This window comes from Typopeltis vanoorti, chromosome 20 (assembly GCF_054136105.1).
Source record: "Typopeltis vanoorti isolate ZY-2024b chromosome 20, IOZ_Tvanoo_1.0, whole genome shotgun sequence".
In the NCBI taxonomy this organism is placed as follows: Eukaryota; Metazoa; Arthropoda; class Arachnida; order Uropygi; family Thelyphonidae; genus Typopeltis; species Typopeltis vanoorti.
Genome location: NC_143568.1, coordinates 1033586 through 1058322, shown reverse-complemented (window position 1 = coordinate 1058322; position 24737 = coordinate 1033586). Strand labels below are relative to the sequence as shown.

General features: G+C 34.4%; 1 protein-coding gene across 8 annotated transcripts in view; it reads left to right on the top strand.

Annotated features, from left to right (window-relative positions):
- The window catches only part of LOC150095188 (NHL repeat-containing protein 2), a 239799-nt gene that overhangs the window by 166408 nt on the left and 48654 nt on the right, over nucleotides 1-24737 (top strand). For all 8 annotated transcript variants that reach the window (XM_090410046.1, XM_090410044.1, XM_090410041.1 and 5 more), the window contains exons 8-9: nucleotides 7187-7306; nucleotides 20540-20746. In XM_090410046.1, the coding sequence (XP_090266172.1) occupies nucleotides 7187-7306; nucleotides 20540-20746 (327 nt within the window). The remainder of the gene's footprint in view (nucleotides 1-7186; nucleotides 7307-20539; nucleotides 20747-24737) is intronic.

Below are 24737 nucleotides of genomic sequence, written 5' to 3'. Positions count from 1 at the left end.
AAAGAAGAAAGCATGTGCTCTGAAAGTGAAGAAGTGTGTAAAAATAGCTAAACGGAAGTAATGGGAAGATTTTGGTAAAAAATAAATTAGAAAGGTGGCAAAATATTCTGTGGGCTGATGATAAAAAGTTTAGAAATAGAGGAATGAGTATTACAAAAGATCGAAGATGATAAAATTGCATGAAAACCTGAGATGAAAATTCTACATGTCTGAAGTAATCCTGATGTTTAGAGATCTCTGTCAGTAGTAAGTGGTTATGCTATCTGTGTGTGGGTTCATATCCCATCATGGGCATGAATGTTTGTGAAAGCCTATTCTGGATAATCTTTTATAGCTCACTGACTTTATAAGACTGTTTTTTTTTTTTTTTTAATTACTTGGAATGATTGTTAAATGAAACAAGCAGTGAAAACACAGTGTTGGAAAACACTTGAGAAGAATGCAGTCAGGACTACCTATCAATACTTCAGGTAGAAAAAGGCATCAAAAACCTGAACTGCGGAAAGGCAGCTGGAGCATAATTATATTTGACCAGAAATGCTCAAACATGAAGAGGTATAAAATTTTACAGTGGCTACACTACTTAATTCAGGAGGCTTGGTCAGAGTCGAATTTTACATGATTGGAGTAGCTCTCTCGTGTATCCATCCATGCAAAGAGAAATAAAACTTAATGTGAGATTACAGAGGAATTTACCCATTGAGTGCTTCTAGTAAGATTTATGCAAGAATACTTGAGAAAAGGCTAAGAAAAATTGTGGAAGAGAAACTTGGAGAAGAACAAGCTGGTTTCAAGACAGGTTTTTCTTCAGATGTATCAGAAGAAGAACAAGATTTTCACTTTAAGACAAATAGATGAGAAATCATGGCAATATATCAAGAATATATATTTAAGTTTTATAAATATGGTGGAAAAGATATGACAGTTCCATGATATAAGCTGTTTGCAATACTACAGTACTATGATATAAATGGTACATTATCAATACATGGTCTATATTGAATTATAAGTCAGCAGTTAAATTAGGAGTAAGACAAGGGTAATTCTCATGGAAAGGCTTAGACGTTGGTTATGCATTTTTAACTAAGTAATTTAAGGAAATTACGTCACTAGGATATACATTAAAATAAATTTTAATATACTTCAATATTTCGGCAACGTCACATTGCCATTTTCAAGAAACTTAAGAACAAGACACATGCACGCAGGCACAACAAACAGTAAATGAGCAAGAACTAGGAAGCTCTTATTTTTCCTAAAGTCCTGATGGTGCCCCCTAGTGGGCAGTGTTGGTATTCTTCGGCAATTGGGCTGAAGGTCTTCTGATGTAGGTTTCCCAAATTTGAAGCAGTCTCATGCAGCCAAATTTGTTGAGGTTCGGATTGTTTCTTAGGGCTGAAGCTGATTCCACGTAAAGCCTTTCATACTTGTATTTACTACAGTGTACTATCGTGTCTTTCTTCCACCTTATTCTATGGCAGGTATCCAGTGCATGGTCAGCAAGAGCAGAGTGGCTATACTGGTGAAACCGGAAACCTTCCTCATTTACTGTTTGTTGTGCCTGCGTGCACGTGTCTTGTTCTTAAGTTTCTTGAAAATGGCAACGTGATGTTGCCGAGATATTGAAGTATATTAAATTTTATTTTAATGTATATCATTGTGACATTGTAATTTCCTTAAATTACTTACCGTATATTATTGTGTATAATGCGAAAAATTTATGGTAAAAAATACTACTTAAAGCTAGGGGTTCGCATTATATGCGGATCCTAAAAAATATAACATCTTATTAGACTTGCACACACAATATATACTACCTAATGCCTATGCAACCAAATCTACTTGACCCACTCGCATTCAGTGACCGAGCGCACATCATATCTGCCCATGCGCTCTCTGTCGCTGAATGATAGAGCACAGTTAGGTATATCAGTTTAACCACAGTTCATTTTAAATAATATTCGTTAAACAAACCTAGCCTGAAACTGAGCCAACAGAAACGTAAACGTTCATCTTTTGAAGCAGGATTTAAATTGCATGTCATGCAGTTTGCAGAAGAACATAATAACAGTGTTGCTATGAGAGAATTTGGTGTAGCAGAGAGTAATATTAGACTTTGGTGTAAGCAATAAGACAGTCTTGAAAAAATCCCCAAAACGAAACGTGCCCGTCGTGGAGTTGTAGCATCCTTTCCAGAACTTGAAGAAGAGCTAAATGAATGGATTTTGACGCAATGACAAGATGGCTTTATAGTAACAAGAAATGCAATTCGTTTTCGAGCTCAACAACTCAAGAATGGTAAATTCAAGGACACACCAGGTATTTCATCTTTTCTTGCTTCGCCTGGGTGGTGCAACAGATTTATGGAACACAAAGCATTAACATTACGACACCGAACAAAAATTGCGCAGAAGTTACCAAAGCAGCTTGAAGAAAAAGTGCAGTCCTTCCATAAATTTATCATAAAATTATGGAAGTGTCACGGATATGAACTTTCCCAAATTGGCAATATGTATGAGACTCCCATGTAATTTGATATGCCTGGGAATTGAACAGTAAACTCAGTTGATGAAAAGGGTGTCTTCATAAAAACAATGGGACATGAAAAAACGCATTTTACCATTGTTCTAGCATGCATGGCAGATGGAACCAAATTAAAGCCAACAGTGATATTTGAAAGGAAGAAAATTCAGAAGCATATGAAATTTCCACCAGGTGTAATTGTTCGTGCCAATCAGAAAGGTTGGATGGATGAAGAAGGTGTACAGTTGTGGCTGGATCAAGTATGGAACATACTTCCAGGTAGCTTGTTATGTCAACAAAGCATGCTAGTCTGGGATATGTTCCGGGTGCATTTAACAGAGGCAAGCAAAGAGAAAGCACGTGAGCTACGTACAGACCTAGCAGTCACAGCAGGTGGTCTAACTTCTGTTTTGCAGCCGCTTGATGTCAGCTTGAATAAGCCATTTAAAGATCACTTACATGAAAAATAGAGAGAATGGATGTCATCTGGTTTGGTGAAGATGAGAAAGGGTGGAAATTTTCAGAAGCCTGAGATCACCCTAGTCACCAGCTGGGTTAAAGAAGCATGGGATTCGATACCATCTGAAATGATTCACTGCTCATTTCTTAAATATGGAATAAGTAATTCAATGGATGGATCTGAAGATCACGTCATATACGAAAGCGTGGATGATGCACAACAAATTGGAGAGCATGAAGACGATGACGACAACTGCTACACCGATGACGCAATCCCTATAGATGAATTTATAAATGAAATGTTTGACGACTCAAAAGATGAAGAAGAATTTAAAGGATTTTGACATTTTTTTAAATTAAATATTTCTTTCGTTAATTCGTATTGTATCTTGACATTTTGTTTTAAAATAAATATTTCTTTCGTTAATTCGTCTTGTATTTTGACATTTTGTTTTAAAATAAATATTTCTTTCATTAATTCGTATTGTATTATTTATAATGTTATAGAACAAGATTAACAGATCTCATTATACGTGGACATGGCATTTTAGGGCTAGTTTTCAAACAAAATTTCTAGTTTGCATTATACGTGGATCGCATTATACGCGATAATATATGGTAGTTAAAAATAAGACAAGGGTGCACGTTATCTGTACTGTTATTCATCATGTAAAAAGGACCACATTATGAAGGAAAGTGGCAGTAAACCTATCCTTTCTTTTTGTGAAATGTAACTCGGCTTGTCCTTGTATATTTGTATATACTCTAGATGATGATCTTAATATGAAGGTCTAAACGTCGGGAAATTAAAATAGTTATTTATAACACGGTTGTAAAGTCCTGGCCAGCCAGGCTGGCCGAGTGGTTAGTGTATCCACTCTCCAGCCAAAGGGCTGCGGGTTCAAATCCCGCCCTGGGCATGGATGTTTGTGATTGTCTGTGGAAATAGTAGTGGTGGTGATCGGCGGTAGATGGCATTGGTGTAGTTCCAGTCAGTTGGTGGATTGAGTGGTGGAGACAGTTGTAGAGCAAGTGCCCTCCCTTAATGAGTCTTTGGACTCCCTGGAGGTGTAAAATAATAATAATAATAATTTCTAAAATGAAGGCAGTAAACCTAATATCAGAACTGGAGATTATGTTATACTCCTAAATAAACTGAATAACTGGTATGAATGAAAATTCACACCAGCAATAAAAAGACAGACTATAAAAATAGGAGTATTGAAAACATCATTTACTTCCTGAATAGAGAACCTACAGACCAAGTAAAAGATTTATTCACAATTTTTAGTGAAGATGGCTGGCATGGTAGAAAGTCAACTGAATAAATTTATATGGTCAAAACATTAAACTAACTCTATACAAGACAGTGTTCAAACCAATATGGGTGTGAGAACCAATTTCGAAATAAAACACTTGATCAAGAACTGGAGACTACAGTTATGAGTGTTCTGAGATTAAGGGTTGTGAACAGATGGTGACGGTAGCAGAATTACCCTGACATCAATCCTCTCCTGTCGTAAACACATCACAACCACTGCCTCCTTGGCTTCCAAAAAACTAGGATTTCTCTTTCACTGAAGACTTTACTTCACCTCCGAACAACTATTAATTTTATACAAATCATTAATCCACCCAGCTGTTGAATGGTGCTCTAATATTTGGAGTGGTTCCCTAAAAATACTTGACTTAATACAGAAGTGAGCAGTTAGATTGATCAATAACCTATCTCATATCAACTCACTCCACCCACTTTCACAGGTTAGTTTCTACAATATGTGTGCTCTATAAATATTTCCATGGCAAATGTTCATATGAAATAGCATCAATAGTTCTCCCACTCTGTACTAAATCCACTGGAACATATGCAACCACCACCCAATTCCTTCATATTACAACTCAAAACCCATAGAACAAGTTTCTTCTCCTCTGCTACTGCTGTATTGCAGAACAGTCTTTCCCCTTATATGTTTCCCCAACAATACAGTATGCAGGCTTTTAAATCAAATGTAAACAAGTTTCTCCTTTCCTAATCCACTACCCATACATGGTATTAATGTACTATAGGTTGATTAACCAACCTCTTGTGTATGGGATCAACATAATAATAATAAAATAAATAGTCATTCACTCATATTGCTTCCTCAGCAGAAACCAGGGTCACATCTTAAATGACATCTGGAGGTCATTAAAGAGATTGTTTATCTGATTTTTGTTTCAGTACTTTGATCCTTTCTCAGTCTATCACCATAAAAAAACCGCAAGTACCTAGAGTGTGAAACAGGTCAGTGTATAATCTACTTGTACATAACAGTAATAATGACCAATAACCAAGCAAAATTTGATTCCATTCCTGATGTCTAAATCTTCTTATCTTCAGAGAACTTTCACGTCTCCCTTCACACTACCCTACTTTCAACTTTGTTGGTTGATGGATATCCTAAAGACAAGTTGAATTCATTTTTCCTGTGTTAAAATATAATAAATGAAGCTAATTTTTAATTCGTCGTGAATATTAATGAATAATTTAGATATGAGCAACAGCTCTGTCTTGAAAAATAATTCGCTAGAGAGTCACGTTTTTCCAGTATTAGAAATTATTTTATGGAAAGTTTCTCTGTTTGGTTAGAAAGTATGTTATACTGACAAGAAATTACATTCTTGTTTTAACCATTTATCCAAATAAAAGCAAGCAAAATTAGCACATGAAGTATCTTCATGACTAGTATACCCAGACTGGTTTCCATAAAAACTTTCCATAACTGTCTCTGATCCACAGTATTTAATAATAAATGATACACCATTTTATTACTTATGTATGGAAATTAGATGACTTCTGCATTGATTTAACCTTGGTTGTGACCCTTTTCCTAATATATATATATATATATATATATATATATATATATTCATTTTTAATATAAACTGACTATAAATCCGGGAATTATAACAAATTGAGATTTATTTGCAAACGCAACATGTTTCGTCAAGATTGACTTCATCAGGCGTTAAGAACATAGAAAGATATTAAAAGACACTGAAACAAACATTGAGACACTCTAAAGCTATACAATTATAAAGTTATGATATTCGACTGCATATATATATTTATATATATATATATATATTTTTTTTTTTTTTTTTTTTTTTTTTTAAATGTTGAGCCCATACATGAGAGGTTGGTTGATCAACCTATAGCACATTATAGGTTGTCATTAATTATGTTATATTAACAAGTTATAAAAAATATAAAAGTTATAAAAAATATGTTATAATAACAAGAAATTATATTCTTGTTTTAACCATTTACCCAAACAACAGCAAGCAAAATTTGCACATGAAGTATCTTCTTGATTATATGAAGACTGGTTTCCATAAAAACTTTCCATAACTATCTGATTGCATTATCGGATATTGAGGCAATTGACGTAAAGACGACACCTTCTGCATGCAAGTAGCCTAGTGTAATAAGAGGTGAATGCTTTCCCTAAGCTGCTTGAAAACCTCATATTAAAACTTGCCATTGAGAGCTTGACTGGGGGGGGGGGGGGGGTGATTTCTTATGGACAATGTCTTTGATTTCAAAAAAAATGATCAATATTGATTTAACATTTCTGCAAACTTAATGCACTGTTTTTCACTGCACAATGAATTTGGTGATGCTTAGTTAAGCATTTAGTGGGTTTCTGCAGCTTTTTTTTAAATTTTTTATTTTTAGGTTGATGCAAAATTGATGTAGATTCTTTACTCCTTAAAATCCAGCATTTCAGTTGGAGAAGAAAACTGCTGAACTATTAAAATACTACGTTACAAAAATGCACATAACTCCTAAGAACGTAGTCTCTCTGCTTTTCTTGTCTGCTGTTGGTATACTGATTCACAAAGGGTGCTATTTGCACCTTATAGTGGCACAAGGCCATACTACAACTGTTTGTGCATGCTATTCAAGTTCTTAAACTTTTTGGTAGCATGTCATACAAAGCGGTTATTATTCATTAGAATTACTGTTGATTGAGCTGTGTAAATTAGATGCATTCGTCTTCATGCAGTGACCAAATGCAATATAAGACACTGCAAATTGCAGAGTGACTGACTTAATTGGGAAATTTGTGAAATGTGCAGTTGACATTTCAGTTTCAATATAAAGTTTAATTATTGTTTAATTAATTAATTTCAGTGACTATAATCAGTTTATATATTTCAGAATCTGTTTGCCTTTGGAGACACTGATGGTTTTGGATTTGAAGTAAAACTGCAACACCCATTAGGTGTTGCTTGGAGATCAGTAGAAGAGCTATTTATTGTGGATAGTTATAATCATAAAGTAAGTTATGCTTATGATAATTAAGCTATAATATTGATAAGTTTTAATTTATGCTTAGCATTCTCTATTTCCTTTCATATTATTGGTTGATGGATTCTAAAACCATTCATTGATAAAATCATAATTGTATAAACTAAACTGTGTATTTCAATCCTCAGTTAGGGTCATTCTCAGAATCACATATTTACAATAAAAAAAAACCCTCTGGTTATATTTATATACACTGTGATAAACAAAAATACAGAACTAACTTGCTCACTTTGTGGGCTGAGTGAATAGTCTCTCTCTCCCTCCCTCTTCATCTTACAGGCTGTGATAATTCAGGTCCCATTTTGGGGATATTTTGTGGATGCTTTTAAGTGGTAATGACTCATCACTTGGTGCAAGATCATTGCTCTGCTTATTGGAGGTCTGAATGGCTTGAAAAAAAGTTCAGTGATCTCTGGATTATGGATTCTGCTTTCTGAATTATATAATTTTAGCTTGCTCACTAGACTGAGTTTCATGAATAGGATTCATATTACAAAAAAAAAAAATAATAATAATAATAAATAAAATTAAATGAAAACATACTGAAATTCCTATGATTCTTGAATAGCATTATTGAATAATGAATAATATTGACTCAAGACTCCTCCTCCTCCTTTCCTGCATTAGGACCCTAGTGGCCCATTACATTTACCTGGCCTATTCCGATTTGAAACCACAACCATTTTGAGAATAAGGTGGTTAACCGTATACCTTCTGGTGTGTCCTATGTCTGTAGATGTGTGTGTTCACAGGGCCGGTTTGCCTGTTCTGGGGAACGAAAAACCTGAGTTTCCAGGTGAAAAAAATCCCCTACCTCCATATGAGACCGGCTAACTCACCTTCAGTCTAAAGAGACCAGATAAAGGTTTCTTATGTCTTGGACGGGAATCGAAACCTGGTCTTTCCAACCAAAGGGCTTCATCTATACCGACTGAGCTACGGAGGCTCTGACTCAAGACTAGAGATTGTGAATCAGTAATGTTGTAGAATTGGAAGATTTTTCTGAAAATTGTGATGAAGCATATAAATAATTGTTTCATTCTAATCTGGACCTTTTTTATAAATGGTCTGGTAGCTTAATTATGTATATATAAAATCTTAAGATAGTTCTTAGTAACTATGAATTATCATTTCACAGTGTTTCTTCTTCATCTAATTTTACAGATTTATGTAAGTTTGCAAAATATTAAGTACATTTAGCTTTAGTTGGTACAAGTTCTGCAGTTCATTTTTCTTACATAACTATGTGATTTCTTTTAATGATTTTGAAATATTTTTGTGTGGCGCAAATGGGTCATGCCATTTAGTACCATACAAATGAAAAAAAATTTCCATATACTTAGTGATATGCACAGATATTTACTATTTACAACACTACCTACATCTCATGTATGTTTTTTACTGATGTTTTAATGTTGTCACTTAACTTGCTCTTTCCTATTAATTTAGATGATCGCTAGTATAAACAAGTTTATAACCCACTTCTTCAAGACCTGCAGATCACTCTCCATTGTCACTTTTAGTCAATTTGAGTACAAACACAAATTCGCACTAAGCTAACATGAGACTGAACAAAACTTGGGTGAGGAGTGAAGGGGATGAGAGATGGCAAACAACATGTTGAATCCTGTCTCATCAACATACATACCTTCACAATTCTTACAGGTTTGGATTGAGAATTTTAGTATTTTATATAAAATTCCTGTTCATATCCTATTCTTTCCTTAATTAAATTATTATAATATCTAATTTCAAACCAGACAGGAACCATATAACCTTCAATGACCATATTATTTTATCACTTTAGTCATCAAAATGCTATTCTCTGTTGAAAAGGAAATGGAGTGAATTCTAAATAAATAAATAAAAAAAAATAATAATAATAATACAGATTTAATTAGAATTCCTCAGATTAGATGTTCAACGCTTTATATATTTGTACATTACTACTAGTTTTTATGTATTCATTCGTTTTCTACTCCCATCTATTATTGTCACATGGCATGCAGCTCATGATCCTAAAAAAATTGTCTTGGCTGTTGTACTAAATATGCATTCAAGATGCAACAATAACAAAAAAAAACTGTTGTTTTCTTCATTTGCAACAGACCGACAGAATGAACCAGTTTTGCTTTATAACCATCTCTCAAATGTATCTCATAAAAATTTCAAAATTTTATTTGGTCTCTCACATAACTTTTTTTGGGCTTCAAAAGCCAGCCTTTTTTTTTTAAATTTTTTTGCAAACTTTAAATCAATATTTTTCTTACAAGAAAGGTTTCAGTCAAGGTGATTTTGGGCATACATATTCCAGTTGTGGTAGAATATGTATTCCCAAAACAACAAAATTACATGATAACCATAGTATTAACTTTAATGAAATGAGCATAGATATTTCATACTGAAAATAAATGTACATCATCAGTGCATAGAAACAAGCAAATCAAAGAAATGGGAATGCAAGGTACATACAATAATTGGTTTACCAATTAAAAACTGTTGCTGCGTGCTAGAAATTAATATATTAATAAATAATATTATTAAAACTATTTTTGATGGTTACATAAAATGAGAATCTCCCAAACTTGAGAGAGAGAGACAATCATTCCCATTCAGATTTGGTTGATCTAAAAGGGCTTCACAACTTCTTTCAAAAAAGGCAAAATGGAATGCCTTTTCAAATAATGGAATTTAATGGTTACAACCCTAATCAAATCCAGCAGATAATTGACTCCTATGTTTCAACACCTCAGGATTCTTCATCAGACTGCAGGGTTCTAATCCCTTATATTTCTGGTATCTCTGACCCTATTGGTACAATTTTGAAGAAGTATCACATTATTCCTACATAGCCTGTCAACAAAATTTCTCATCCATTGCCATCTACAAAAGATAAACTGTCACCTCTATCATTAGCTGGCATTTACCAGATATTTTATGAATGTAGACTGACATACTTTGAGCAGACAGGCCATTCTGCAGGGAAAAAAAAAAAAAAGAATTACTGAACATCAGTATTATATTGAATACATGAAACCTCAAAATTCTGGTCTGGCATAATATTGACACTAAACTCAGTATCCAGTGGGATGAGGCTCATCTTCTCCATAGAAGCAGTTTTAAATATGAATGCCTTTTCAAAGAAAGTTGCAAAAACCCTTTTACATTGGTTCAAATCTGAATTGGAATGATCGTCTCTTTCCCCCCCCCCCCCCAAAGTTTGGGAGATTCTCATGTTGTGTAACCATCACAAATAGTTTTAATATTATTTATTATATTAATTTTAGCACATGGCAACAGTTTTAATTGGTAAACTGATTGTTGTATGTACCTTGTATTCCCGTTTCTTTGGTTTGCTTGTTTCTATGCACTGATGATGCACTGTTATTTTCAGTATGAAATATCTGTATTTTCATTTCATTAAACTTAATTATTGTGGTTATTGTGTAATTTTGTTGTTTATAGTCATACCACAGGTACCTTTAAAAATTAGACATGTATGTCGATTTTCCATCCGTTTAATATTCTTGTGCTTGAGAAAGAGTCATATAAATGGACAGTAGCTAGGGTGAATCAGAATATATGAGGTAACTTTTATTATCTTTTAGTAATTAATGCCAAATAAATTCTCTTAGATATAGCTACAAAATATATTGCGTGGGCAAATGTATATTGTCTTACTAAAGTCACAATGTAAATTTTGTAGCCTATAATGTAGATAAGTGGTTTACTTGGAAATCATTTGATTTTGTATGCTTCAGCATACAAATGAATCTTTGATACATTAGAAAGTTAAACCCCCCCCCAATTAAAATTTTTTGAGTTAACTTTCGCTTGCCAGAAGTCTGATATTTGTAATTTAATAATATTTACTCAATCTGTTGAATTGGTAAATATTTGTACAATAACACCTGTTCTTGTCATAAAAGACTTCCTTGTTTTGTTAATGACAGTTTGGCAGTTCTCTTTTGGTATTTTCCAGTTCAAAAGCCTTTGAGGTAGGATAATATTTATTCTTATTTTGATATTGTGTAAGAAGTTACAACAGAAATTGTGTTAAAATTCTTGCTCGGAAAATTATAACAATAATTACAGTTTATGTAAAAATTCAGTACTATCATCAGTGAGTAATAATATCATCATTAGTAACATCACTGAGAGAAAATCTAATCTAGGATTACAGATAAGATATTACAATTAATATAATTTAATTACTTTTATTATGTCTAAACATTTCCATCAGACTGCTTTCCATTACTTCCAAGTGCAGTTTCTGTGACTTAGGTCTATGACAATCAGTGATGTGCCTTGTCTTGAATTATCATAAGAGATCTAAAAAAGCCTTTGTTGTATTAATTAAAAGGCCTTCGATTGACAGCTTTTAATTATTAAGTAAAAATTCATTGTGTGTGTGTGTGTGTGTGTGTGTACGTGCACACCAATATATTGTCTTATTAAACAGATATACATTTTTTGGATTAGTTTTGAGTCAATTGTGCTTTTGATTCTGGAGAAGTAAGTTTAAAAAAAGTCATTGCACCAATTAAAAATCCTGTGATTTTTCCTTGCCACCCAATAAAAAGTATACATAGAGAATGCTTTTTAACTGACTTTCATCCTGGTGATGACATTTGAAGGTGGTAGTATAATAATGTGGAGTGGCTTCTTTAGATATAGCTTACTGGTCTTAATTCAAGGAATCTTGACTGCTCAGTCTTACTGTGATGCACTGGACTTGATCCATATTTGCATTGTGGCATTATCTTTGCTGCAAATCAGTGATTATAAACGTGTTTTGAAGATAATAATACATTGAAACATTGTAGTGGAAGCAAAGAGACCCGCCTAAAAAAAATCATACTTTTAAAATACATGGCTATAATTGATTTATGCTAAATATTCATGCTTTCTTTGTAGATGGAGCCATCACTTGCGAACTGAGAGCAGCAGAAGAAGAAAGAGCCAGAAAGAAGCATCCATGTACCTAGCTTTAAGAAAATCTGTACAGTATACAATAAAAAACTAAAATTTTGCTGTGTCAGCATGACCACCACCTTCACAATGGCTGAGCACCGAATAAATTTTGTGTCAAGTGACACCCTTGCTTAAAGATGTATGAACAATGTCATACATCTTTAAGCTGTATGACATTGTTCACTAGAGGAAACATTGGTCTTGATCTATCTCTTTGTGATCAATTTTCTTCTGTGTTTATCGTGTGTGGTTCTCAAAAGCTGTTTTTTTTTTTTGTCTCAAATGGAACATTTAGAACTGTCCATGAAGGTGAGCCATTCATCAGCAAAAGTGATGATTAGATGGTGCCAGGTCTAGACTTAGGAGAAAGAGATGAGTTGAATTTTCAGCATCTTGATTTTTCCTTCCTTACATCTAAACTGTTTTCTTGGTTGTCTTTTTGGAGGAGCATCTGCATTCAATTGACCATTGTTAGTCAGCATTGTACAAAAGAAAGTGTATATTCTAGTTATTGAGAATAGAGGTTGAATATTGAAGACACACCATCCTGGAATCACTTCAGATATTTTGCAACACACCCATATACATATAGGACTTTAAGCCAGTCGTATAAACCAAACTTTTATCAGGAGGAGAGGGGTGCTGTTGTTGATTCATTGATTTTCTGTTTTTGGGTTGTTTTTTTTTTTTATCATCAGTCTCTTACACACAAGAGTTTGTGTGTAAGAGACTTATACTACACTGGTGCTGTTTATAGGCAAGAGTTAAGGGAGAAGGAAGCTATTACTAATATTAATTTTGTCTTGAAAAACCAAAGGTTGAAAATGTTTGGGAACACTTCATGGAAAGTTGTGTTCCAGGAAATAAAAGCAGATCAAATGAAAGATGAAGAAAAGCAGATTTGTTGCGTTTGAAGATAAACGATAAAAGAATGTTTGGAAGCTGCTGTTTGTTTTAACAGGCTTTGTGGAAAGAAAGAATGATAGATACCAATTTCAGTGAAGCAGCATCTATAAATATCTGTAGAAACAATATAAGGCTGAAACAGCTTTCTGTAAGACAGTAGTTGAAATGAGACAGGCATCAGTGATCAGCTGGATCATTGTCCTATCTATATACAGCATCAGGGATTTTTAAGGGGATGATCGGTATGTTGCTTCAGACACAATGTTCTGATGGTTTAGCAGCTTAGAAATTGGTAAAGTGTTAATTACTGAGGGAGTAAAAAAAAGTAGCATCTTCAGTGGACAAGGATGCCATTTTTTAAGAGGTTGAGGAAGCAGTTGTGAGACATTTATGCCAGGAAAGAGACTAAAGACAAAGTTGTTCTGAAATCTAATCATGTATACTGATTTGTGTATTAACAAGGATAAGGGAAACCAAATTAAAGTTCTTTTTTAATTTGGTTAACAATTAAGAAGAAAAAAAAAAAGAAGGTAGAAGGCAAGACTTTTTTGGTAGCACCGAGGTGACTCTTTTAAACTCAGCTGGTATCTATGAAGATAGAAATAGGTATCAAAACACAACATTTACACAAGATGTTTGGGTAGCTCTGGAATTTGTCAAATGAGATAGAAAAATAGAGTATACTCTCATCAGCAAAGCTGTATATGAGGTTATTGGCCAATGAGAGAATGTTGTTTATGTATAAGAGAATGATACTAGGTAGAGTTCTGATAAGCATCTGCATTAGTGGGGAAATCCAAAGAGAGGAAAGTATGTACAGAGGTTGACAAGAAAGAAAATTGGCTGCTCACTTACAGTAGAAGGTAGATTAAAGGATAGTGTTTTGTTGAGTATGCCTCAGTCAGTGTCAAGACTTTTTTGATATCTAGGTTATTTGAGATTCTTCTGATGTCTTGGTGAAAGACTACATGTAGGAGGCATGTGGTACATGATGGGAAATAATTTTCCTTGATTGTTTAGAGAAGAGCTGGAGGATTGTTGTGATCATCTAGATGAGAAAAAATGTGGAAGCAATGATGAGCAGGTGTTACACCTGATACACTTTGCAGGAGACCAGATACATGACTGTCATTTGTACAGAATGCTAGTTTGGAATTATTGAAGTGGACTGTGTTTTCATTGCATGTAACAGTGGGTTGCTTTCTCCCATCAGATTTCCTTACCAGATGCATTCCCACAACTCTCTTCCTTCTGTATATAAAAGACCTCTGACTGATCCCATTTGTAGCTCTGCAAGTACATCAGTTGATGTACTTCATTGCTCCTATTATTTAGTAAATCCTGTAGTACAGTCTTCCATAACAAACCTTTAAACTCTGATTCCCTTGCTATTTTTCAGTAGAGTGAGAAGTATTTTATGAACTTTGCTGCTACCAAAATACAGTCCTGTTGTAAAATTCCATGTGGTAAAATTTTATAAAAAAATTTTCTACATCAATTTTACAGAGGTCACAAATCATGTGAAAGGAACAAAATTGTACATTACTGCATATTAACGGTGAAATACTGATTGTAAACTTGTCTAGGTAACTGACTAAAGAATGAAATAGAATTGTTCATAAATTATAAGACATTTAAAGGTTAGAATTGTACATTAAGTTGATTTAATATTAAGTTCTGATGTGAAGTTGTAAGGGTAACAGAATGTAAAAGTATTTCTGCCCCAAGTTAAAGATTAGACAAGATTATGTTGGTGACTTGATAGTGAACAAAGGTATTGAAGGTCATTCGGATGTGGAGATTTTGTCACCAAAACTGAAGGTCAAGACAAGTGATGTCAGTTATTTACAGAAGATTCAGGGGTCTCCGATCCTAAAACAAGGAAGAACCTCAGAATCATATAAAAAAAGTCTTGAGAACCTCTAGATAAGAGAGCTCTGGAATTTTTCATCTTGCTGCAGTCCATTGGCCTGCTCAGATTTCCGAGATTTCATTAGATCATGACCCCCCCAGGCACGGGGAAAAAACCAGGAGAGGCAGATTATTTTGCAGAGATGTATTTTCAGTAGCAGAATGTGTGACCAGATATGCAGCTCTAACAGTAGATCCAGAACCAACGGTGAGCAATGCTGCAAATCCCAGAAGAGGACTACACCAGGAAAACCCTCCAAAAGCTGTTCAGCAAAGGTTTGGAAATAGGGCCAAGGAAAGCAGTCAACAGGACCACCACAAATCTTCAAAGCTAGTAGGACTGTACATGTTTCTACGAATATGTGAGTAGATTCTATTGTATTATCGCCGAGGTAGTGATTAAGAATTGTATGTCCGCTGAACATAGCTTTGTTAGAATAGTTGTATAAGTCGCTATAAGAAATAACTGAGGCTGAGAATTAACTAGTATATATATTGAGAAGAATGTTAGCCAAGGATGTAGATTGTAACAGCCAGTAATTGCCTAGATTTTGTAGAGCAAGTTATTTAAGCATTGTGAACAGCTGGTTTAAATTGTTAGATTACGATTTAAGCTTAAAAATAGGCATTAGAGACAAATTGTTTACTTTTTAATTGTGTATCATATTGTAAAGTTGCCTAAGGTAAAATAAACATGTTTTGTTTGCTTAAAATTATCTCCTGATCTTTGACCAATGCACTGTCTCATAAAAACAATCGAACCTGTGTGCTAAAATTAGAGAAATTGCCATGACTGATTCATTAAGGTTTGGTGTAGAAAGAAAACTATTCTATAAGTGTTATAACAAATCTTCTCATGCTATAAAATTAATTCAGGGTGGCACATTCGAAAAATAATATAAATTTCCCTGAATTACATAGTGTGGGAGATAGTTAACTGTAACCAATAATTGCCTATTTCAGAAGCCCTTTCACTAACAGTGCTAACACTTGTAGGAAGTATAAAGGATTACAAGCAGGGACTAAATTAATCGGCTTAAATTAGAACAAGGTAAAGAGTACTTAACAGAAAGATTTAACAGAGTAGAAGTAAAATAGACATAGGAAGGATAAAGACAAAAGAAAAAATAATACAAAAGGTGTGACATAGATATTGAAAAAAATAATTAACAACTAATCAAAATATAACATAACGAGATTATTTTACACTGTCTCATTTCTCTCAAGAATAAATCTCATTTCACTTCCCCATACGTTTGATAATACTCTGATCTCCAGTCACAATCATATTTCTCTTTTCTGTGTGAGACATTACCTTTACAACTGCAGATGCTGTCCAGAAGATAAGTATTCTGATGAATTGATGCCCCTTCTCTCACAGATTACTCACCACTTTCTCATATACATTCTTTTTTCTGTCCTATGCCACTTCTGACAATGTTCTGCTGAACCCGCTGTCATCATTCTCCATTTTCTTCCAAGAGTAGCTGATGGTTAATGTTGATTAACTGTCCAGCTTCAAAACTATTGAAGTAACTTTTCTGCCTCTGTTCTCTTGTAGGAAAAAGAACGAATTTCTACACATCTTTCTTGAACAGCTGAAGGAGTCTTTGAGGAAGACAGAGTGAGAGAAGAAAGATGTGTAGAAATTCGTTCTTTTTCCTTAGCCTCTTGCCCACTCACATTTCATTGATATGCTGTAAAGTAACTTTTTCATCGAAAAAAATGTTTCATGAAGCATTCTCTTCAGTCATTAGTGCAGTGATAAACATATCCTGATACTAGTTCATATAGAACATTTGGCAGCTTCTGTTCAAGGCAATGACGTACAACTTGTCTTGGAATGGAATTTAGTCAGCACCCTAGAATCACTTCTATCCAGATTAGCTGTAGTGACTTGCTGCTACATTGCATGGTTCACTGAGAATGTCTGTTTGGAATGAGGTTGGTCTTTAAGAGTAATGCATGTGCTAGTCTTGAAATTTCAAACCACCAGTCAAATGTACAAAGGATGTCCAGAAAGTAAGTTCCAATGGGCAGTCAGGGAAACAAAAATATACTTACAAAAAAAACTTTATTGGAAATTAAAGTAGATATCTTTCACTATTTTTCTACATAATTTCCGCCATTGTTCAGGCAATTATCATAACCGGGCAATCAGAGTTGTATACCTACATTGTAGAAGGTTGCCACCTGTGATGCATACCATGTATTGACTGCTTCTTTGACCTCGTCGTCTTTAAACTGCCGGCCACCAAAGAAAGATTTCAGATGTTTGAACAGGTGAAAGTTGCTTGGTGCAAGGTCAGGACTATATGGAAGATAATGGAATTGTTCCCAGCTGAAGGTGGAGAGAAGTTGTTGTGTTACACTGGCCATGTGTGGGCGTGCGTTATCATGAATCAAAAACTTCACCCCTGGTAAGCATGCCACATCATTTATTCTGGATCGCACGACGCAGTTTCTTAAGGGTTTGTCGGTACATGGCAGCAAAATTCCTTGTCTGTCCCAAAACACAGTGCACATGATTTTCCGAGTGCAAACCATTGTCTTCAATTTCGTCTTGACTGATAATGAGATGTTCCCCTGCTCCATGGACTGTTGTTTGGATTCAGGGGTTGCATGCAACACTCAAGTCTCGTCCCTAGTGTTGTCTGCTCAGGAAAGCATCGCCATCCTCATGGTAGCATGTCAAGAATTCCAACGCACTGCCCAGCCGATTCATTTTGTGTTGTTCTGTAAGCAACTTCGGCATCTAGTGTGCACACAATTTCCAATAATTCAGTTTCTCTGACACAATTTCATGAAGACATGAACATGAAACTTCTGGAAATTGCAACGAGAGTGACTTCATAGTGAATCCCCTATTCTGTTGAATCTTCTCTTCAACTGAATGCACCAAATCGTTAGTTTCTTAAGATGGTCACCTGCTCCATTCATCGTTGTGCACACCTGTCCTTCCTTCATTAAAAAGTCTTACCCATCTTCGTACCATTGAATCACTCATTGCATGTTCTCCATAAACCTCAATAATTTGTCACTGAATTTCAGCTGTTTTAACATTCGTCGCATTCAAGAAATGGATAACTGACCTAATTTCACATGCAGCAAGCGATTCAATTTTCTTAGACATTATAAACACATGCCAAGAAGCGTACGCACTGCGAGAATGTCTGAAAATGGCACCAACATCTTGCTAAGGAATTAACAAACTCAGCACGCATTTGCACACCATTGCAGTCGCAGTGCTGCAGTGAAAATATTTAAAAGTGGAACTTACTTTCTGGACATCCCTAATAGCATCCCTTCTTATGATTCTTGTCTTTTCTCTATGAATGTTTTGGATTACTTCAGTTACAGCATATCCAAGTTTGAAATGCAGTTTTCATATTAGATGATTTTGGCTCATTTTGGAAAAAAAAAAAAAAATTATGCTTATCGAACTTTGTCAAGACTTTTTTATGGTTCATTTTGGTGATGTTTACTGTAGTAAGAAAGGACTAACATTTGCTCACAAAAATAAGATCTTTGAGTGCTTTATACAGATTTATTCAAAAGATCATTATAATTATAATATGTCAACAAACTTATTAACATATTACAAGAAAGACAAATAACAAATTGCATTTTAAGTGCTATTATATTGTATATATGAGGATTATAAAATACAGATATGATTGAACTGTCATCTTTGAAAGAAACAAATCATACATTAATGTCCTTATCTGCAGCTCTATTTAAATATATATTTAATGCCATTGAGGTGTTATACTATTCCCTAATGAGAATTAAATGTGTTCTTCTTTTGCCAATTACTAGGTGGTAATTACATATTCTGGAGACGGTCTTCAGAAAGCTGTTCTAAACCTAAAAGAAATGACTGATAATTTGGAATGATATTGTCATCAGAAAAATCAAAAGCAGTAGATTAATTTTATAAAGGTCAAAAACCAATTTTTTTTTAATGTAGCTCTCCACTCATGAAAGACTGTAAACCTATAGCTTATTAGTACTTTGGGGGACAAAGAATTTTATTTACTTTTTATATATTATTTTATTCGTTCATCACCTAGTCTAGAAACCCTGTTCTGGGGGCCAAGCACAAAATTTTTTTCAGTTCACTTCAGACCTGCACTAAGTTGGATGGTGGTCTCACACTCAGCAATGAAATTCATCTTCCACCTAAAAACAATCACATAACATCCATGTCCATGGTGAGATTCAAACCCACAGCCTGTTGATTGTATAGCAGATACACTAACCATTTGGTCAACCAGGCTGGTACCCATCCAATGAACTTGAAATAAAATAGTAGTAAATCACAGAATTTTGTAAAAAGTTAATTCTTTTACTATTTAGGATGCATGATTTCATATGAAGAAGAAAAGGACACAAATCTGAAAATAACAAAATACATAAAATTAACAGGTGTAATAAATTCTATGCATAAACTTAACCTGATTCTTCGACTAAATTAAAATTTTATAAACACTAGTTATACTAACATTATACTAATAACTATGGGAGCAAAAGTTGGCGAATATGACAAAAAGATAAGTAAAGGTTAATAGCAGCTGAATTGAAATTTGAGAAAACATCAAAATTCCTATTTGATCATAAAAACAATGGGGAAATAATGAAAGAACTAAACCAAGAATTAGTAATAGAAAAAATAATGAAATAAAAACATTGTTGGATGATTCACATTGATTTTAATGGATGATCTAGTCTTCTTTTCACATCGAAAAGAAGACTAGGTCATCCATTAAAAAGACTTGCCAATAGCTTCTTGACTCTGGGATTAGGCCATAAGAGGCCATTTGTTAAACAAATATAGAATATTTCTCACATAATAGTTGGTTTAATGACTTTAAAGCTGGTGCATATGTGTAGATAAGTTTAATAATATAAATAAGAAAAATAACATAATCATGGAACTTTATTGATCATGAAATTAAACTGATTGACCTGTCACAGCCAAGTGACTTGAATTCTTATGACCATCATGAATGCATTTGAATGTTTTCTCTGAACCAACGAGTTTGTTTTGTAGATGAAAAATCTTGAGTTTCTGGGACCAAAAAATCATCTGCCCCTATATGATGTTAGTTAATTCATGTGAATTCACCTGCACATGTAAAACCCTTATAAAGGTTCTTTATATCCTAGTCAGGATTCATACCAATATTCAAACCAATCATCACTAGTACTACTGAGTAAGAAAGGCTTCTGATGGAGTCTCGTGTTTAGAAATTTTCATGTGTAATATGGTAAGCCATTTAGTGGACTGTTGTCATTATTTAAATAACATTTCCCCCCCCCCCCTCCCTGAGATTAGTATAATGTTAATACGTTCTAAAGAGTGAATTCATTTGCTTTCAAATTCACTTTCTACTGCCATTTGTTTTTCAGATTAAAATTGTGAATCCCAAAACTAAGCACAGCATAAGTTATTGTGGCTCTGGTTATCCAGGAAATAAAACAGGTAGTTTATCTTGTGCAGAGTTTAATGAACCTGGTGGACTATGTTTTACAGATGATGGGAATACACTTCTGATTGCAGATACTAATAATCATGCCATCAAGGCCATTGATATGAATGCTGGGACTGTTGTTGAGGTAAATATTATGTCTCTCTATCTATATATATATATATATACACACACACACACATACATACATACACTCTTACAGAATACAGAGACAAATGTAAGAAAGCTAAACAGTGTGTAAAACTAGCTAAACAAAAGTCATGGGAGGACTTTGGCAAGAATATAGAAAATAAATATCAAGAAGGTGGCAAAATATTCTAGAGGTTGTTGAAGAAGCTTAGGAATGGAGGAAAGAGTGCTGTAAAAGGAATTAGAGATGATAAAGGTGACATGAAAACAGGAGACAAAGATATCCTTGAAGTATGGAGTAATTACTTTGAAAAACTGCTAAATGAAACAAGCAGTGATGATAGCACAGTGGTAAAAAACACTGACCAGGCATGCAGTCAGGAATACATATCCATACTTGAAGTAGAAAAAGCCATCAAAGGCTTGAAATGTGGAAAGGCAGCAGGAGTAGATGATATTCGACCAGAAATGCTGAAGTATGGTGGTATAAGAGTCTTACAGTGGCTGCACTGCATAGTTCAGAAAGCCTGGACAGAGGGACGAATTCCCGATGATTGGAGTAGAGCTCTCATAGTACCCATATATAAAAAGGGAAATAAAACTGAATGTAAGAATTATAGAGGTATTTCCCTACTGAGTGTTCTTGGCAAGTTCTATGGAAGTATACTTGAGAAACGGTTGAGAAGAATTGTGGAAGAAAAGCTTGGTTAAGAACAAGCTGGATTCAGGCCAAATAGAGACTGTCAGGATCAGATCTTCACTTTACGACAAATAGTCGAGAAAGCATGGGAATATAACAAAGATCTGTATTTAAGTTTTGTCGATTTGGAAAAGGCATATGACAAGGTGCCAAGAGAGAAGCTATTCAATACGCTGCAGTTATATGGTGTCAACGGGGCATTATATCAAGCAATACTTAGTCTTTATTTGGGTTGTAAGTCAGCAGTTAGAATTGACGGAAGTACAGGAAGATGGTTTAATGTTAAATCTGGTGTGAGACAAGGATGTACATGATCCCCTCTGTTATTCATTATCTATATGGATCACATTATGAAGGAATGTGGTATTAAACCTGATATCAAAATTGGAGATGTTAATGTCAGCTCTTTGCTTTATGCGGATGATGTTATACTTCTAAATAAATCCGCTACAAGTCTGCAAGATTCTCTGACTAAATTGAATAGCTGTTGTAATAGATATGGTATGAAGGTCAGCAATAAAAAGACAAAGACAATGAAAATAGGCAGAATCATTGAAAATGTCAACTGTGTTGTGAATGGAGAACCTGTGGAACAAGTGACACATTTCAGCTACTTAGGCACGATTTTTAGTGAAGATGGTAAATTAAATATAGAAATTGACAACAGAATCAGCAAAGCTGGTATGGTGGGAAGTCAATTGAATAAATTCATATGGAATAAGAAAGAAATTAATCAGAACACTAAATTAGTTGTATACAAGACAGTGTTCAAACCAGTTTTAACTTATGGATCTGAGAGCTGGGTCAGAAGTAAAACACTTGACCAAAGACTAGAGACCGTAGATATGAGAGTCCTGAGAAAGATTAGAGGCATGAACAGATGGCATCAATGGCAATATCATATTAAAAATGAGGATATTAGGGAAGAACTTGACATTGTCAGCATCCAGGAATGCGTTAGCAGAGCTAATCTCAGGTGGTATGGTCACTTAAATAGAATGGGAGAGGAAAGATTAACAAAACAAGTGTTCTCTGCGAGGTTGGCAGGAAAACGACCCAGAGGAAGACCAAGATATAGGTGGATTGATACGGTACAAAGTGCCTTAGACAATAGAAATATAAAATCTGATAATGTTGGAGTCTTGACAAGTAACAGACTGATTTGGAGGAAAATTGTAGATAGGAAGTTAGTAATGATGTAATTTTTTCATGTAGTACTGTCATATCCTGTTCACCCCTTAAGGGTACATGGCAGGAATTCGATGATGATAATGATGATGATATATACACAGTGGTATCTCGCTAATCCGAACCTCTTTAGTCCGAACCCTCCAGTAATCCGAACTGCGGTTTGAAAGAAAAAAGTTTTATTTATTATGTATTATTATATTGTGTACTATTATTTTATTTAATAATTATTATTTTAACCATTATTATTTATTTTATTATTATTATAATAGTACAGTATTTTTTTCATACCGTCGATTGTACGGTTATACTGGAGGCCTATTTTGATTTATTGTGTGTTCGCGTTTGCTTTTTTATACTATGCAGTATGTACTGTATTGTCTGCATGAATCAAAAATATACACAAAACGAGGAAATTCAAAACGTGCATAATTTGGTTAAAAATATAAATCCAGATGTTGAAATTTCACAAACAGATGTTACGGAATGGATTATAGGTAGAACCAAAAAGGAATTCGAAATGAAACAGATGCTGAAATTATAAATATGATGATACAAAATGAATTAGAAAACGATGATGATAAAAAACTCGAAAAAAAAAGTAAAACATGAAGAGGCAGGTGACAGTTTTAACATGCGTATAGAATGGGCTAAGCAGAATGATATGCCATTCCCCAAAATTTTATTGCTAATGCAGCTCCAAGAAGACACATTCGAAAAAAGTTTAGCTTCCAAGAAGCAAAAGAAAATCATTGACTTTTTTACAAAGAAATAAAATTTTTTTTTTGTATTATTTTGTGAAACGTTTTTTGTGTTGTGTACAAGAAAGTGATATTTTTATGCAAATTAAGTTATGTACTAAACTATGCAATTTTATGAAATCAGAATCCTCAACAATACAGGTACATACAAACTAAATTTTTTATTAAAATAAACTTGTGTACTGTATTATTTAAGTTTTACATTACATTACAGTAGTAGCTTTTTTTTCTACCAGTTACTTCATTTATTGACAGCATTAAATTGATGTACCATTAGAATCTGATTATTTTTGTCTTTAAAGCTAGTTATTGTTGTCTCTTGGGGGAAATTTGCTAATCCAAACTTCTCGCTAATCCAAACGAGCACGGTTTTTATTAGTTCGGATTAGTGAGATACCACTGTATATGTGTGTATATATATATATGAAGTGTGGTTAAGATATATTTTGTAGATGGTGTGTAAATTGACATCCATTGTGACATACAATTTGTCCACATAATATTCTTCATAACATCATCATCATCATCACGAATCATGGGCTCACTGCCCGTTGATGTCTGATGCCTGTTTCACTATCTTCTTCCACCTTTCTTTGTCCAGTGCACAGTGTCACAGTTTTTGTACACCCATTCCACACCAGTCTTTTATATCGTCTATCCATTCTCTGTATGGTCTACCTCTTCTGTTTAAACCATCCAAAATACCAAACATTATTATTATTATTATTATTGTTCCGGGAAACTCCAAGGAGTCGACAGACTCATCGAGGGAGGCCCTAACATCATGTCTGGAACAACTATTCAACATTCACACAGTATCTATCATATCTTGCCTTGAACTCATTCACGGTCGTAGCACCCACAACAGACTCTGGAAGCTTATTCCACTCATTCACCACTCTCCAAGTAAAAAACCTAGCTCTAACACCCTTGTCAACCACGCTCTTGCCCAGCTTCCATGCATGGCCCCTAGTCCTCCCACCACCAGTCATATTTTCAAAAATATCTTCTGGATCAATCTTATAAAAACCCTTCAGTAATTTGAATGTCTCAATCATATCACCATTCCTTGGCCTATCGCCCAATTTCTGCAACCCACAAATCTTCAACCTATTCTCATAAGGTTCATTCCACAGACCTGCTATCATCTTGGTCACTCGTCTCTGGACCCTCTCCACTTCCTCCCTATCACGAAGAAACCCTGGTGCCCATAACTGGGCACAGAAGTCCAGATGGGGTCTTATCAAGGCTCGATACAGAGGAACAACAACTTGTTTGTCTCTGCATGTTAAAGTATTTTTCAGAACCCAAGTGATTTGGTGAGCTGTTTTAGTCACTTT